At 36.5% G+C, this 18,610-nt stretch overlaps 1 protein-coding gene across 3 annotated transcripts in view; it reads right to left on the minus strand.

Annotated features, from left to right (window-relative positions):
- LOC149528917 (phosphoglucosamine mutase family protein) overlaps window positions 1–18,610 on the minus strand; it is a 138,227-nt gene that overhangs the window by 109,155 nt on the left and 10,462 nt on the right. For 2 of the 3 annotated variants that reach the window (XM_089811360.1, XM_089811359.1), the window contains exons 2-3: window positions 8,390–8,599; window positions 8,073–8,139 (exon numbers count right to left, since the gene is read on the minus strand). In XM_089811360.1, coding sequence (XP_089667486.1) covers window positions 8,073–8,139; window positions 8,390–8,573 — 251 coding nt within the window. In that variant the 5' untranslated portion in view covers window positions 8,574–8,599. The remainder of the gene's footprint in view (window positions 1–8,072; window positions 8,140–8,389; window positions 8,600–18,610) is intronic. The other variant, XM_089811361.1, reaches the window with a different exon arrangement.

Raw genomic sequence — 18,610 nt, forward strand, 5'->3', positions numbered from 1 at the left:
GTCTCCTCTACAAGGTTTGAAAAGGCCTTCCAGTACTTCTCATTCCAGATCTGTTAGACACTATACCAGTCTCTCCAAGCAACGACAGTCCTACAGCGGCTCTACACGGCATTCTAAGAGTATGGATCATTCAGGAGTTTACCCCTCTATTACTCATTTCTTTGTGACAAGGAAGGATCCTTAGTCCTTACCTTGTATTCTTTCTTGTTTTTGTTTTTTTGCTTTCATTTCTTCTTAGCCACCATTTGGTGCTTCTACTTTCGCCGGCTCTTCTGTTTGTATATTCAATCCCATAAACCTTTTTGGTTTTTTGTGGACATTAATATTATTATCTTATCTTAAGCAACAATTTTCTTCAACCCTTTACAAATGAGAGCAAATGGCCTTGTATAGAGGCCAAAATTACAACCAACGGTAGAGATTAAGAGGCAAAATCAATGATCCACATTAGATCCTAGAAACCCTAATTAGGGTTGCCACACCATCGGCCAATGAGAAGACGCCACATCATCAATGGACCAATGAAAAAAAGGAAAAGTAGCAACCAATGAGAAGGCACCAAAATGGTAGCCAATCAAAATCAAACACCTATCCTACCCAAGAAGGAGGAATTGCCACTTGGGCTTACGTCAAATGATCTTCTAATATAATTCTACCCTTTTCTTTCATCTTGTTAGCCAAGGCAATGAACTTGGCTAGACTATTGTTGACCTCCTTCATGGGAGGGCAAAGCATGTGCTTCATCTTGAGCTCAACTGAATTCATCATGTTGCTCGCTGCTTGCAGTGTCTTCTCATGATCCTTCTCATACTCCTTCGCATATCCGATAAAGGCATTGAAAGAGGCAAGGGTGCCCAAATGCTTCTTCTCGATAGCAATCTTCCCTAACTCATCCTATCTTGATCCAAATTTTGTCTCATTAACATTCTCCTCTTTGATATCTTCAAAATCAAGTGCAGCCCCAACATCGTTCATCATGGTTGAAATGGAAGTGTCAACACCTGGGCTGTGTTGTGCAATCTCGTTCTGTATCTCTTCAAGTATCCTCAATCTGATGGTCAAGGCAACAAACCAAGACTCCACTGTATTCATTCCTCCTTCATCTACCAACTTGGCCCTTTCTAAATATCTCTCTAGTAGCTCAATAAATGCCTGTAGCCTGGGAATGACTAAGTTCTTGGCATTATGAGGCTATAAACTACTTTATATATATGTTCTAAATTTGTCTCTAATAGCCACCAATGACTTGAATGTCGAGATAAAGGCAAGAAATTTCGCCCATCTTGAATTATATCACTAGTCCAATCTTTGACTTCACGCCGTTGTGCTGATATCGCTTCTATGTTGCTCTCGCTATCTTGCGAAAGGGCTGCCTGATGCAACTGTTGGATAGGCTAGCAATCTCTCCAATTGTTTTTGGCCTCCAACTTTACAATCCTCTCGTTTGCCTTCCTCAACCTTTCTCTAATTGAAACCATGCCTCCCTGAATCTCCTCACATTCCATCTATGATTCTTCCCAAGTTATGCTCTACTATCTCATACTCTTGAGCTACAATCTCATCTACTGCCTTGCTAACCTTTGCTATAGCAATCTAAACTTTTCGGTAACCCTCATCATCATTCCTGATTACTTTTGCCACCGTTTTTGCAATTTGTTTATGTTTCTCGCTATCTTCCCTTTCCACTAACCCTTGAATATCTTCAATTGTTCGAACAATCACCACCTCACTTCTTGGCATAAGCATTTGCCTTAACCATAGCGGTACAGTGCATCTCCCCAAATCTGGACTCGGTTCAACTACCAAAACATCACCAATGGCCTCGAGCGCTGGCTTATTCCCTCAATATCAATTGGCCTATCCTCTTCTTCACTAGTGACTGTCACATCATCTCTATGTTAGTTCTCTAAGAAAGGAGAGTAGTCGATACTGTTGTTGTAACCGCTTGATTTCGAATCAGAGCTCACCTCTACCATGGCCCCTTGTCCACTTATATTAATCTCTTGGCCTCTGACCTCAATTATGCTCTCCCTTGATGATGTTGCATTTCATCTCTTTGCTAGAGGTTCCTAATGTTCTTTACTTTTCTCAACCTCCAAATTTTCCTTCTTGCTCTTAACTGCTCTCTGTTGTTGGCTACTGCCTTCACCTTTCTATCCAACTGACTCCGCTGGACCTCTTTCCTTCGGTTTCATCTTCTCATAAGTAAGGCGTACCTTCTGATTTTGTAATTGCCTTAACTTCTCATTGTACCATGATTCAGTGTGTAGATCAACTATCCTTGTAATTGCCTCTAAGGAAGGATCCTGATGATCATCCCAATCCATTATACCCAATTCTGTTCCATCCACTGTATCATAATCTTCTCTTAGTCAATTAAAAGCTTATTTGTTTTAACGACATTCCTTTTGAATTGAAGTTCCTCCTCTTGATCATCATTCAAATGATTTTTTTCTCCACAAACTGAAGATCAATTTCTTCAAGTGCAAGAAGTGCTCTAACTTTCCATGAAGTTTGTAGCACCTTCAAGTCTGTCTCCGACCTTGATCCTGAACACCATTTTGTGACTGGAAATTGTACTTTGAATATGAGAGATCTCTAATAACTTTGCTGCCAAATAAATCTGATCACAATCTTTTTCAAACCTACTCTAATACCATGTTATTTTTATGATCAGATTAATAGTAATACAAAAATGAGACAATTCAAACAAATCAACACTGCATATACCCTAGGAAAACCTTCCAGCTTGAAGGTGAAAACCCAGCAATAATCTCTCTTAACTATTGAAAATTCGAAATGCTTAGTTACAATATGGCCAATCACAAAACCATGTATAAGTCTTGATCTGATAATATGTATCGAAAAATAAGTATCAACACAATGAATATATAGTTATATTGAGATGCTCCTTATAATTATTTATCTCTATTTATGTTGATCTGCTATGATCAATCTGTGCTTATTACAATCTGAATAACAATGAGTACTGATCTCAATTGAACTGCACTTATCTTCGTGTGTGTGTGTATACATATATGTTGATCAGTACTTATCTCCAATTCGAACACACAGTGATTGTGTATATACCTTGAATATGAATTTTCACTGTAGTCACAAAATACCACTGTGTATTAATATAGCTCTGGCTGCAATCTCTATTTATGAATATTGCACTGACGTATTTTTGATGTCTTACAAAATAAGAGATCGCATATCTCTTATATGTGACTTGTACCCTTTCACCAAGGGCCGTACAAATCCATTAAAGGAGACGGACTGCATAGTTTACTCAACAACTATTTTAGCTTACAATTAATTGTATCGCTGACATGTATAAAGGAATTTGTAATATAATTTGCCAATATACATGTGTATCAGTTAGCATGCATTACTAACATAAATTGCTGATATAAATTGCCTTACACAAACATCTAAGGCCGGTAGGCCATTTAGATGCTTATGTTAACTTGTGGATTCTGACCACAGCTATAACATCAACATGGGGGCCAATCAACAATAGCCTGAATTTTTTCTGGATCAACTCTGACTCCCTCTGCACTGATAATATCTAATTCGCTGAATCATGGGACTTTTCAGGTGATTCTGGGTACGAATCTTCTGCAGGTACACATCTGGGATTTGAGTTTTTTAATGCTGAAATGTTTAGTGATTCTAGTTTGATATTTTAGATATTTTTAAGACCTCTACTGCTGATTGGCAAACTCTGAACTTATCTATAATGAGATTTAGCTTGATCTTTTTGATACTGAAACCTGGGTTTAAATCAGAATGATATTGTTCTGAAAGTTTCTGGATTAGATTGTGTAAACATTTTTACACAATCTAATCCAGAAACTTTCAGAACAATTTCTCATGGATTGTAGAAATCTAATAGACCAGAATGATATGTTTCAAAAGTTAAAATCTGTAATGGTTTTGTTTAGCATATGTATTGACATATGGCATTATAAACATAATTCTATTTTTTAGTTCCATATCAGTACATGTATATTACATATATGTGTAAGTATGTTTATAAATGTACCGAAAGTGTAAGCAACCCCCCAAAAAACATTATATTGTTTTGTACCTACATAACCATGCCCATTCCTATTCCCAATTTAGCAACTTAGGATAACAAGCCCCAAGTAGAGAAGCTTTGTCATCCCAAACTTGCACTTGGACTCCTTAGCTTACAAAGACCCCCTCTCCCAAATGTCTAACACCTCGTCCAAGTGTCTCGATTGCTCCCACAAAGACCGACTGAATACTAAAATGTCATTGAAGAAAACCAATAGAAGCCTCTGCAACTGATGTTGGAACTTGAAACACCTTGTTCATACACAACTAAGGTGTGGTTGGTGCATTGGTTAGGCTGAAAGGCATAACCAAGAACTCAAAATGCCCATAGTGACACCTGAATGTTGTGTTCTCCACATCCTCCTTCCTCTATTTGATGGTAGTCAGACCTCAAGTCAATCTTAGAGAAGTAACAAGCCTTGTGAAACTCACCTATATGGGGTATGGGATACCTATTCTATATTTTCTTCTTATTCAAGGCTTGATAGTAAACGCACATGCAAAGAGTCCCATCCTCCTCCTTAACTAACACAATTGCAGAAAATGAACTCTTACTAGGTTTGATATGCCCCATGCCAAGCAAATCTTTATCGTCTTCTCTATCTTGTCCAAGCCGCTTGGGGTGTCTGTATGGGGTGTTGATGACGGGTTTTGCACCCTCCTCTAACTCAACAATGTGCTCAATACCCCTATTTGGTGTTCTCCCTAGTAGAATGTCACTTACACTTTATTGTGATTAGTCAATATCTCCTGAATCTGTGGAGGACAATCTCATTTCTACTACTCAATTATGCTAGGCATCAGCACACAATCTGTTGCCCATGCTACCTACTCATGTCTAATTGGCCTCTCCATCCTCAAGGATACAGTATGGATACTCCCATATGTCACTCTCCTCAATATATCCTTACTCCCATCTACCTCAAACTAAAAGATCCCAAAAGGATCCTTTCACTAAACTTCTGTAAATTTTAATTAAAATAATAGATTTTCCTGTGCTTTCCTTGTGGTCTTAGAGAATTAGACAGAAGTTGCAGAAAGATTGTTTCTTCTTTTTTGTATTTTCCAGATATAAGTAAAACAACAATTAAGAACAGCAACAAATAATATAATATTCGGTCAACCAGAATAGCTACAAATTGTACCAGCCAAGATATGTAATCAGTATGCCAGCAAAGGTGTTTACAAACAAGGAATGAAAATGCCAGCTACAAGAATAGACCAACCATGCACCGAAAGGGTAGAGATGACTGAGAAAGCCAACCAACAAATCACGTGCCAGCTGAAAGGCAGCCATACGGTTGCTACAGTCACGCCAAGGCAGCAAGAAGATCCCAACATGCCAAACAAGACCCTCAACGTGCAATGCACGAGCACCCCCAAACATTGAACTTAACAATCTTTGTTAACTGCTGAAACAATACTGTAGAATGTTGCTGAAACCATCTATTGGAGTTTGCATCCCAGTCCTCTAGAATCGCTCCTCGGAGCAAAATAGCAAATACCAAGAATGAAGATGTAAAAGATAATGAAAGAATGACCCAACATCTCATTTTATCTCCCTCTCAAAGCCAATCGAACCCTAAAGGGAGAATATGTCTTTCCCTTTATTATAAAATGGGATCTTCTCAATTAAAAGGCTTTTGTGTATAGGAAAAACACCCCTTTCCTCAAATAACATAGCTCTAGATGCCCGAAGGTCTCCAGATGACAAAAATAAGTTATAATAATTCAAGACCTTTCCAACGAGCTATAACACATAGGCCTGCCTGACCAAATGAAGCCAAAATCCCCTTATTACTCTGATTAGCTATATAAATAGCTTTATTTTAATTTATTTAAATGCAAACTTAGGAAATATATTTCCTTTTATTCAACTGGAAAGTCAAATTCATTTGGAAAGCCAAACCAACCAAATAATCAGTGAACGGATCCGGTCACCTACCTATGACTGGTGCCAGGCAATGTGGGTCAACTAGCAGTCCCATCCCTAAAAACTTGGGATGCTCCTCGAAACTAGGGAATATACCCTATCACCCTAAAATTGAAACCGTATACTGGTCCTGAGGAGCCTCAAATCTGATCACTGCCATAACCTCCTAAATTTTAGGAAAATCCCTAAAATTAAGGAACTGCCCCAACTGGCTCTCAAAGTAACTGTAGAACCAACTCTGGTCACTGAGTATCTAGTATGAGTCTCTATCCACCACTGCTAGCCTACAAGACTCCAATAATAGGTCAACTCTCATGACTCTACTAGTAAGACTAGAGAGGGGACATGACACAAACCTAATCTCCACAGTGCCCACATTGAACTAGATCTCAATCATAAAGTAGAAATCGAAAGAGAACGAAAGACATCAAGAAGAAGAGCAGATTATGATAATATTCTTCAGATTTGCAGTCTTCGGTATGAATATCATGTGACACATACATTGCATTAGCAATCCATTGATGACTGTTCTTTATTGAATTATATATGCAGTTCAAGATTATGATATTAGTAATTATATATATATATATATATATATATATATAGACACACACACAGATGTACAGATAATTTACATACCTTTGACTTAATATGCATTTTGTTGTTGTCTTGGGAATATTTTAATATACGATTTATTGTGTGAAATACTGTGTTCTCTCTGACTGCTGTAACCAGCCATGGCAGGGGAAATGAGAGATCACAGGTTGGAAAATGGTAATAAGGTCACCTCCTAAGTACGCCACCTCATAATATATAACTAGGGAGTCACATGGGAACAAAGGGTATTGCCTTTCGACTTAGGAAGGATGGACTACCTGAGCACCCTGTTGTGAATGTTCCTCATGATCTCATCATGGTGAACAAATGCATAAGGATGTTCAATCATTGGAAGTAGGATGGAAGTGGCAAGATGGAGGAAAAAGGTCATAGGACAACATATTGGCATACAAACACACTAGGTACTCCACCTCATATGGGTGGCAAGGGCCACACGAGTCCAAGAGGGATGATATATCAACTCATGGGCCTAGGGTAGGCGCGGGCTCATTAGGGCACCTTATCAAGTCAGCATACTTTATCACTTCCATGATTAAGAAATCTTAAAATTGATTTAAGCAATCTATTGATTTGAACTACATTTCCGATATATTATTTCTAACTTAAGAGGTTTAATTATGAATTATGATTATAACTGATTCCTAACTTGTTTGCAGGGTATCAATCAAAGTGAAAAGCCATCTCTAAAGCCTGCTTGCTTTGATGAAAAAAGTGTTATTTAGGGCAAAAAGTCAGGTACTCATAAATGAGAGCATTACAGCTATGTGGTTTTGGAGGGTGGGTTTTCAAGGTTTTTCAGTGCTGTTTGACCTGCAACAGAGTTAAACCAGATCTACAATAACTTTAACAGTTATTCAGACCTTTTAATTAATTGCAGAAGCTTATGACATGATTCTTAGAACTATAATTATATGTCGTGATGTTTAAGGGTGTGTTTGTTTGGGGTTAATGGTGTTGCTTTATACCATTTCCAGAGAATGGGTATGTTGCTTAAGTGATTTCGGAGCACTTTTAGCAAGCATTCCAGTCAGTTCTTCCCCTCAACAGAAACCATATTTGCAACAAACTTCCTTTGCAGCCTATCTTACATATTCATTTAATGTACACCATTGTTGTTTCAGTTATAAATTGGTTTAATGTAATAGGGCAGTGTGCAGAAGTGATTTTATCAATATTTTATAAATTTATACTACCCTTTGTCTCGGCACTTTGAAATATTGATAATCATTGTTGGCATGCTTATGTTGATTTGTCATATTGTTAAAAAAAAATTGAGGATGATTATTGGACAAACGTATTTTTTTGGTAGATCAAGAGGCAAAATGTTATGACACAAATTCAAAAGTTTCAAACAGAAACAATCAACCCACATCTAATCCTAGGAATACAAAATTCAGAACTTAAAAAGTTTGAGTACTGGTTTGGCATATTTACTTGCCTTCCATTCTGAAGTTTTTTGAAATCTATTTTCTCTAATGCCAGAACTGAATCAGTGGACATAGTCGCTGCAAAAAGCACAAGATCACAAAGTTATAAGATGAACATACAGACAAAAAGCTATGCATAAGAAAATCAAAAAAGTAAATAACAAAAGACATTAGATTTTTAAATTTCAACTTTAGTGCTTGCTAATGGCCTTTCTAATATACGCTTCCCCGTACAGCATTATACAATTAGTGAAAAAACTGCCTTGAAATAAAAACACAAACGACAAAAGATCATAGACCACAGTATAAGACAGACTGTAGAACAGACCATTGCAAAATACTCTTCCTTGATTTTGTTTTGGCAAAAAAAGAGGTAGCATGGCTGGTGTCCCAGTCCATGTCAGCTTTTTCTCATGAGATAATTGCAAGCTACTGGTATTAGAGGCAGAAAAAGCCCTGATGTACAATGTATCTTCTTGTCTCACCCGTTGAAATGAACGGGCTACAACCATAGTCTGTAAAGCGGTCCAGGAAATTGCTGCATCCACATTTGCATGGTTCTATTAGATCTAATACTTGTAGACTGAATTAGACCAAAGTTCGCTACTGTTTTCAAATGCCTCTTGACTGCTTTAACATTGTAAAGGTTGATTTTACTGTCTAGTGAAGATAGGAACATTTTTATATATTTACACCAAATTAATGTCAAGCAAGTTTAACAAATCTTATGGATCCTAGTAAGTTAAAAGCCAACAAATTCGACTTAACTTACAAACCACTGCTTGTTGCTCCCCATAGGAGCCAGACCCTTTTACAAGGGAACAACTATTACAAGCTAACAAATTCAATATAACTTAGTCTTTTATGTTTCTCTGCAGATGGGCTGAGCCCTTTTACAAGAAAACAAAGGCAATGATTCACAACTTTTACTTGAATGTTGTTTTTCATGAAAAGGGTACAAAAAACAACCAAATAATTATCAGTAACTATCCAAATTTATTCATTTGTTTCAAATGATCTCCCCTCTATGAAGCTGGGGTTATGATTTGTCAACAGGTCCTGCAAAGAACTGTCCTCATAAAATACCTTTGATACCTCCTTAATGAGGTTATTCTCAGATTCATTGTGATTTGTACTGAAGCATATGAAGATTCTCTCATTATACTCAATTTCCAGATGCAATATCTTTTCTCTCTCCTAAGATACAAACTTGGCAACTACCATAGAAGTTTTCTTCAATGTATCAAAGATCCAGCTACAAGAAATCGGCCTTATAGAATAGGATAACATCATTGTGAGAAAAAAGCACACATTTATCTTTAAAGAAAAAAAGTTGAGGATTTAATTAATGTGCCAACAACTCTTAAAAAGACAGAAGAATAAAGTTTAAATCTGGATCCTAAACATAATAAAATGGAACAGAGCTGACATCATGATCGAAATGCAATTATTGAGTGTCTGCTATGATACTCAGAGAACATGTGAAATACTAGGAAACGTTGATGATTTAACTCCAAATGAACCGAAGGTTGAAATAACCAGTTAATAAAAAGAAGAAAACGCCACAATCAAAAACTCCTCAGTTCAAATCCAACAAAAACAGATTTGCTTCCTTCATGAGTATAAAAATATTTTACTTGACCAGTCAAGAGTTGGAAGTACTAAATACCCTACAAATGCAGGGTTTATTTCTCTAAAAAACTGAGCAGTCATGGCAGATAGAACCAAAACAAAAAAATCTCAGACTTTTAATCTTTCAAACTTGCAAGGAACCAAATTTAAAGAATCTCAGGTGAATTCAGAATATGGCTACTAGGACAACATGAGACCAAGAGAAATCATCACAGGCACATTCGGCTTTCAGAATTTTCACCTCATTAAAATTTCACCTAGATATTTTATTTATTTAGATTTAGTATCCACAAGGTTATTTGGGGGAAGGGGGTGCAGATTATGCAAGGTATCAGGTACACAGCACCTACTGCAGTCCATTTGAAACTGGGAGTTCTGGGGAATGGTGTGTTTATATCATAAATTGTCTAAAATACAAGTTATACAAGAAAACTGGAAATTTCAAAATAATATACAGATACCCGTGCACATGGGATACAAATACAGATAATAAAAAATTGACACCAAGTGCATACATACCACAGCTAAAAGTACTAAAGATTTCAAAGTGTTCCAATAGTCACGGTATCCATTCCCATTAAACTCTATATCCTCACTATTAAAAAAGTTGAAACGTTCCAACAGTTGCTAGAACCTGTTTCCTCATCCAAAAAATTCCACTACATTCTTGTAACGATTATGTTTATAATCCTAAATATTTTATTATTCTATTTCCTAGCTGTACTAGGAACTGAACAGCCATCTAGAATTGAAGAAGCTATTTCATATTGTTCAATAAGTACATTTTGATTGAATGGAATAAGCTTTCCTGGAATAAATTAGGATTGTCTAATTCCCATTAATTTCATTTATTGATATTTTCTAAATTTCATTTCCAAGCCTCACAGTGGTATCAGAGCTCAGAATTTTTCCATTTGTTTTTCATTAAACATTATTCCTCTTTGGCTAGGCATTTCTTTTCCAACCTCACACAAAAGCTCTCAAGATTCCTCTTTTCAAGTGTTACCCATACAAAAGTACAATCACAACAGCGTGCCCAAACCTACAAAATTTGCAGCCATTTCCATGAAATTATGTCCCAAAGAGCAATATTATAGGCATTTCTGCTGTTAGAAGTTAGAACTAACTTAGAAAGAGTTATTGAAGGCTTTATTGCACAAAGCATTTTGCTGATTTAAGGCCTGTCGTTAGAGTTCTGCAACTAAATATTAGCTTGGGGAGACGCCAAATAAATAAAAAATTCTAATGCTAAATATAGGAGGTACAGATATGGTTTTGGGCATTCAATGGTTGCATTCATTAGGTAGTTTCTACCAAGAAACCAGAACTATGTTTCCAATATAATGGCAAGACAGAAATTCTACAAGGTCTATCAAATGGATCTCCGTGGGTTACATCATCCTAAAGGAAAGAAGAGTTTTTGGAAGTGGACTAAGAGGAATCAAAAGAAAAGCATCACATTTAAGGTCATAGATTTTTAGCACGCTTCTAATCCTCAGCTTTATATGTGAAAAGCTTGCTCGAAGAAATATCCATGACATCGTGTTGACATAGGGCCAACCAAATGAATTTTATGAGTATTTCAGAGATGCTGAGGTCATGTGCAGCTTTTTTTTTCACAAATGTTCAATTTCAATATCCTTTTAGAAAGAAAGAAAGGAAGTAGTGCAAAGCTATGTTTTTGGGAATATTCCTTCAGCAACAAAGGTTAGGTTTTTTTATACCATCATACAATCTGACAAATGCTGGCATGGCTGTGTTACTTATCATTTAATGACTGGGTGAGTTCAAGAAAATTCATCTCTTGGCTTAAAGTTACTGTGCAATATTATTTAAATGAGTGCTCCATGAAATTGAATATATTAACTGTTTATAGTTTATACAGCAGTCTAAGGAACAAGCCATGCCCATCAAATAAAAGGAGGTTGGGCGCTCCTTTTGGATCAATTGACTATTCTTTTTATAGACTCGGTAGTGAAGAAAATAATCCCAAGTTTGAAAGTTATGTGCCATTTTTGAGACTAAGCTGCTGTCTGATATGACATTGTCACACCCCTTTCTTTTGATACTTCTATGCACATGTCTTTGCTATTTTGATGCCCTATATGAGTTTCACTATTTCAAAAGTGGTTTTGTAAATGTGCCCTAAGCGACAAAAGATCTAGTCAAAACAATGCATTTGTTGCCCTAAATGGTATTGATTGCTACTATACAGTGGTATAACTTTTTCATCTTCAGTGGTATATGTAGACTAGCTTTGGTTTTGTAGATTGTGCCCTAGGTGGAATCTGGTTTCGGAATTCATGGTATTGCAAATTTAAATTTTTCAATTTAATTTTATTTAATTATGCCTAAATTTGTAATTAAGGTTGTTAACAATTAGTAATATGAATCAAACTAATTCTAATTAGTAATGATTTCATTGATATGGCAAATTTAGATACGTGATCTCATTTATCAATTAAATATCAATGTTTACCCACTCGCTCTAGTTGGATGCAAGAAGTAATACGATCAAACCCGAAGGGGGAAAAGGTATCACCGGGAAAGGATATGTTGGATGGTAGAGTTCCAGACAACTTGGAAGTGGTAAGATATGACAAATTGACCTAGGAGGGCTATTGAGAAATTCAGGGCATTGGTGGTCCATAAACCCACCATCTACACCAATAGAGATTTTGTTTTGAAGGAAGGCTAGGCTGAAACTCATTTGGAACAACTTAAGAGACTTGGACAAGAAGAGGCTCCAAGGCAAAAGGAACGAAGAAATTTCAAGGAGATGAAGTGATTGAGAGTGGGAGCCATCACATATAGAGGAGTAACAAATGATCTCTCCTGAGCAAGTAAGAGTATTTATCATGTTCAAAATGATAAGTTAGCCGAGGTGGCAGCCCTATCCTAAATCAATAAAAACACGCCAAGTTTCATATGGAGATGATTTGCTCAGATGGTGTCTACGTTCATTGAATGTGAAGGAGGATAAGGATAGGGAGCACATTTCCCAAGGTGATGAGGTGGCATTGTCTATAATGGGCTCTCTTCTCATTGGCAAGTTGTTATGGGTTTGAAGGACATTGCATTTTTCTGATTGGCCCACATAGTGGTGCTTAATTGTAATTGGGTGAGCATTTAATATTTGTAGCAAGTGGCTATGAAACCCTAATTAGGGCTTAGGTGGACTAACCTGGGCTCTTGATTTTTGATCAATCTTGGTCATTCATTGTAATTGGGGTTCCTATATAAACCCCGCCTCCTCTCATTTGTAAAGGAGGACTTTTTAGAGAATTGTTGCTTATATAATACCAAATTTGCTCTACTTTTCATTGTTGTACCTTGCATAGTGAATTGTTGTGATCAAGTTTGCATTATTGCATGGCGATCCATACTTCCTCACTTAGCTTAGGCTTTTATTTCATGTTGTTTAGAAGTAATTGTTAGCACGAATGCTGATGGTATTCATTTGGGGGACTATCCTAAGTATTGGAGAGATGGTTAGCATGATTGACATGCTACATTCGTGACTATGTTTATCATTGATGTCAACATAGTATTGTTTTTGTAAAGACTGGTAGAGTAGCAGACAGAGAATGAAGTCGTACGGACTGTGTATTGATGATGAGGTCAAGTGCAATTGAGGATATGTTCTACGTTGTGTCCTGATGAAGTGATTGAGTGTGCGTGCAGAGAGTCGAAGACATGCGAGAGTTATTCAAGAATAATAGAGGACAATGTGCAAACAGAGTACCTAAGAAGTGATTTCTGATGTTTGGATTGTCTCTCTTAACAAGGATAGAATCGTGATGAGCAAAGTTAGACAATGACAATAGACAGGCTGATGATCACATCAGCAAGTGTGCAAGGTCAGAGGTCGCACAAGTGAAGAATTGTATTGATTGTGAGCTGACAATGTTTTGTAATTGCGAAAAGATGTAAAGAATTGTAATATTTTAAAAAGGTCCTATTATAATTAATGGGGAAAGCCTCAAGGCCGGCTCAAGGAATTATTTTGAGGATATGGCATTAAGGAAAATTATTTTCCTTGTGATAAAGTGTGCATTCCATTGTATGTGAGCAAGTCATATGCGAAGTTGGTTAATTCGTGTAAGCGATAGAAGGGATTAGTGGATGTGAAGTTGGTGATTTGGTATTGAGATCAGAAGAGGTTTGGTTTGATCAAGAGGATAAAGATGGAGTACAAGTTATTTCATTTCTATTATTCTACAAAGAATAATACAAAGACCAGTTGGATAGTGAATTCGGTGGTGTTGCCCCTGAAGTTGTTTGGACAGTGGATCCTTCTGCCTTCTATAACTCCTAACAGGGTTGGAATCTCCTAACAGAGATTCAAATTTTCCTAACAGAGTCAATCCTCTTACAAGTAACATTTATATTAGTACATCATTTTGTAGGTACCATCCCCACCACGGTTTTCCCTCTGATCGAGGGTTTCCCTAGTTAACATATCTGGAGTTATTGTGTATGTGTATCTCCTAATGGTTGTTGGTTATGTTGTTCACATGGTTAAGGATTAATAAGGTTGATAAATGTTTTAATAGTCGGATAATTGATTCAACCCCCCTCCCCCTCTCAATTATCTTGGTGAACTTTACTTTCTAACAATTGGTATCAGAGCATCAAGTCCTTGAAGGAAAAGCTTAACAGCTTAAGGAGATCAATGGCGGGTCATTTCATAAACGATAGTCCTAAATTTGATGGAGTTAATTATAACAGCTGGAAAGAGAAGATGAAGACTCATTTGCTATGTATAGGTCTAGGGTATTGGCTGATGACGAAGAACGGAAAGAAGATTGTGGAAGAAAGCAAACTTGAGGAATGCAATGAAGTTGAAAGAGATTCATATATGTGCAATATGCTTGCCAAAGAAGCATTATAGTCAACTCTTCCTAAAAATGAATTCAGTCAGGTAAAATCCTTAGAGACATCTCATGAAATTTGAAAAGCTTTAGAATCTACTTTTGAAGGTGATGTGCATGCTAAGAGAATCAGATTACAAAATTGGATATGTTTGTTTCAAGATGCTACAATGATGGAAAATGAATCTGTAAGAGGCTATATTGGTAGAATATCAGAAATTGTTGCAGGAATTAAATCTTGCAATAGATCTAAAGGTGAAGATGAAATTATATGAAAGATCTTGAAAACCTTGACACCAGCATTCAAGCAAATAGCGTAGATGATTGTGCAAGTGATACCTTGCACTAAGAAGTTTACCAAAGAGACTCTACTTGGAAGATTGGAAACAACAAAAGTGAGCTTGAAGCAATTGAAGATTTGCCAAGAGTGGAAAGAGCTTTAGTACATTAAGTGTTCACCCTTCCTTGTCAAGAAGTGCAAGCACTAGTGGAGACTATGCTAACAACAGCAGATCCAAATCTGAGGATAGAAGAATTGAAGAAGGAATTGCCCTGCTTGTGAGGAGAGAACCAGACGGTAAGAGAATCTTTAAATGTTGGACTTGCAATGAATTTGGTCATTATGCTTCTAAGTGTCCTAAAAGAGAGAAAAAGTATGGGAAGAATTTCAAATCTAGAAGACCTAGAGATTGCTTGTATTCAAATGAAGATGATGAATCTGATGAAAGAGCTCAGAGTGAAAGTAATGATGAGATAGGATTTGTAGCTTAAAAGAAGAAGTCAAAAAAGAGAAAACCCTAGTTTTGCAAGTTAGAAAGCTGATTGGATTATATATAGTGGTTGTTCGCATCATATGACTAGTGACATGAATAAATTTGTTGAGTTTAGTAGTCATGATGAAGGAATTGTCAGAGTTGGTAACAATGCAACTTGTCATATCAAGGGAATAGGATCTATTACTCTTGATGGAAAGACTAACACTGATGATGTCTATTTTGTTGAGGGATTAATGCATAACATAATGAGTGTTGGACAGTTGCTTGATAAAGGATACCAGTTACAATTCACAAAGAAGACGTACATTATCAAGGATAAAGATGATAAGTTGATTGGCATTGGTACAAGATCCAGAGGTAGTTTTTTCAATTGAACCCTACAGAGATGACATGCTTGGTTGCAAAGGTGGATAACCGTTGGTTATGGCATAGAAGATTTTGTCATATAAACTTTGATAATATTGTAAAGGCTAGTAGTACATTTATAGACAAAGATTTACATAAAATTGTGAAGCCTACTAAAGTTGTGTGCAAAGAATGTGCTATGGCTAAGCAGAAGAAAGTTTCATTTCCTAGCAAAAAGTTCTCTACCACAACGAAATTGGAGATTGTTCATAGAGATTTGAGTGGTCCTACTAGAACAAGAGGATTCTACGGTGAAAGGTACTTCATGATTTTTGTTGATGATTTTACTAGGATAATGTGGGTAGCATTCCTTAAAGAAAAGTTTGAGGCATTTGAAAAGTTTAAGTTGTTTAAGAATAGAGTTGAGAATGAATTTGGGGTGAAGACTAAATGTTTAAAATCAGATAGAGGTGGAGAGTTTACCTTGAATGAGTTTAGCACCTTTTGTGAATTAAATGACATAAACAAGCTGTTATCAGCACCTATGACCCCTGACCAAAATGGGATTGTTGAAAGAAGAAATAGGTCTGTAACAAAAGCAGCAAGAGCTATGATGTTTGAGAATGATGTATCAAAGACATGTTGGAGAAAAGTAGTCAATACAGCAATATACACAATGAACATAGTGCGAATCAAAAAAAGTACAAACAAGACTCCCTATGAATTATGGTTTTGACATGCACCCTCAGTGAAGTATTTCAGAATTTTTGAAAGTAAGTGTTACATAAAGAGAGATGATGATATTGGTAAGTTTGATGCAAGAAGCGATGAAGATATGTTCCTTGGTTATTTATTATAAAGAAAAGCTTATAAATGTTTTAATCAAAGAACTAAGACTATTGTTGAGTGCGCAAATGTAAAAGTGGATGAAAATTTTGAAATCAAAGAAAGAATGTTGGATTATAATTCTAATGATGAAGAAGAAACTAATCCCAAACCCATTACAGAAAATGTTTAAGTTTTCTTTGAGACTAACAATGATTTGCATAATGATGTTCAAGTTGTTGAACAGAGAGAAGAACCAAGATTTGAACATAGAGAAGAAGTAAGAGTTGAGATAGTAACACCTACACCTAATAGGAACTTGACAAAGAATCACCCTACTAATCAAATTATTGGAAGCAAAGAAAAAAAAGTCATGACAAGAAACAAAGTACATGAAGAATTGTGTTTGATTTCTCAAGTTGAACCAAAGAGCATAGATGAGGCATGCAAGGATGATCATTGGATTCAAGCAATGAAAAAAGAACTAGATCAGATTATGAAGAATGAGACATGGGAATTGGTTCCTAGACCTAAAGATAAGAATGTTATAGGAATTGAATGGGTTTTCGGAAACAAGATGAATGAACAAGGTGAGGTTGTAAGAAATAAAGCAAGGTTGATATGCAAAGGATATTCACAGCAAGAAGGTATAGAATATAAAGAAACATTTGCCCCTTTTGCCAGAATTGAAGCAGTAAGAATGTTCTTCGCTTATGCAACAAGTAAGAAGTTTGAAGTGTATCAGATGGATGTAAAGTTAGCATTTCTGAATGGAGAACTTGAAGAAGTCTACATTGAGCAGCCTAAAGGATTTTCTTTGATAAAGGAAAAGGATATGGTATGTAGATTGAAGAAAGCATCGTATGGTCTAAAGCAAGCACCTAAAACTTGGTATGCAAGATTGGACAAGTATTTGGCAAAGTTGGGATTTGCTAAAGGTACGGCAGCTAGTAATTTGTATTTCAAATAAATTGAGAATGGATTGTTGATTATTGTGATATTTGTGGACGACATAATCTTTGGAGGTAATGATGAAGCAAGTGAGAAAATTGATGATGAAATGAAGAATGAATTTGAGATGTGTATGATTGGTGAGATGATAGTGATGGTATCTTCCTATCACAAATCAAGTATTTGAAAGACTTGTTAAAAAGATTTGGCTTGGAAAGTTGTAAGCATGTTGGTACACCTATGATAACTGGTCACAAGTTATCTAGCAAAGATGAGACACCTACAAATGAGCCAAAAAAAGTACAAATCTATGATTAAAGGTTTGCAATATTTGACTCACACCAGACAAGATATAGAAAATGCAGTTGGTATAGTAGCAAGTTTTCAAGTAGATCCTAGAGAAGCACGTTATGCAGTAGTAAAGGGAATGTTCAAATATTTGAAGGGTACATCTGATTTTGGATTGTGGTATGACAAATCAAGTGACTTTACTTTGTGTGCATATACTAATGCGGATTGGGAAGGCAATATGGATGACAGAAAGAGTACAAGTGGTGGAGATTTTTCCTTGGAGGAAGATTAGTTTCTTGGCTAAGCAAAAAAAAAGACTGTATCTCACAGAGTGCAACAGAAGCAGAATATGTAGCAGCAGCAACCAATTGTAATCAGATCACGTAGATGAAGAAGATGTTGAAGGAAATAGGGATAGAGTTTTCACAACCTGTTATCATACATAATGATAACACAAGTACAGTAAGTATGTCTACGAATCCTGTGTTGCATTCTAGGACTAAGCACATATACATTAAGTATCATGTTTAGAGAGAAAGTTGTAGAGAAAGAAATCAAACTAGAGTATGTGAATATAAAAAAGCAGATTGCAGATATTTTTACGAAGCCTTTGCCTAAGAATACATTTGAGTATTTGCGAGGTATGCTTGGGGTTATGCCCCTGCCTACTTCCGAGTAGATGAGACCTCCTCTCTTTCCACCTTTCGGGATGTCTCGCCCTCCTCGGTCTCGTTGGACACTCCCCCTACTCTGCCGGCACCCCCGAGCTCTCCTCTTTCCACCTCTTTGGTTCACGATTGGGAGAATAAAATCGTGGTCAATTTATCTAGTGCCAACATTGACCCGCTGTCCTTT

The sequence above is a fragment of the Cupressus sempervirens genome, chromosome 11 (assembly GCF_028749045.1).
Source record: "Cupressus sempervirens isolate cs-2001-9-10 chromosome 11, ASM2874904v1, whole genome shotgun sequence".
NCBI lineage: Eukaryota > Viridiplantae > Streptophyta > Pinopsida > Cupressales > Cupressaceae > Cupressus > Cupressus sempervirens.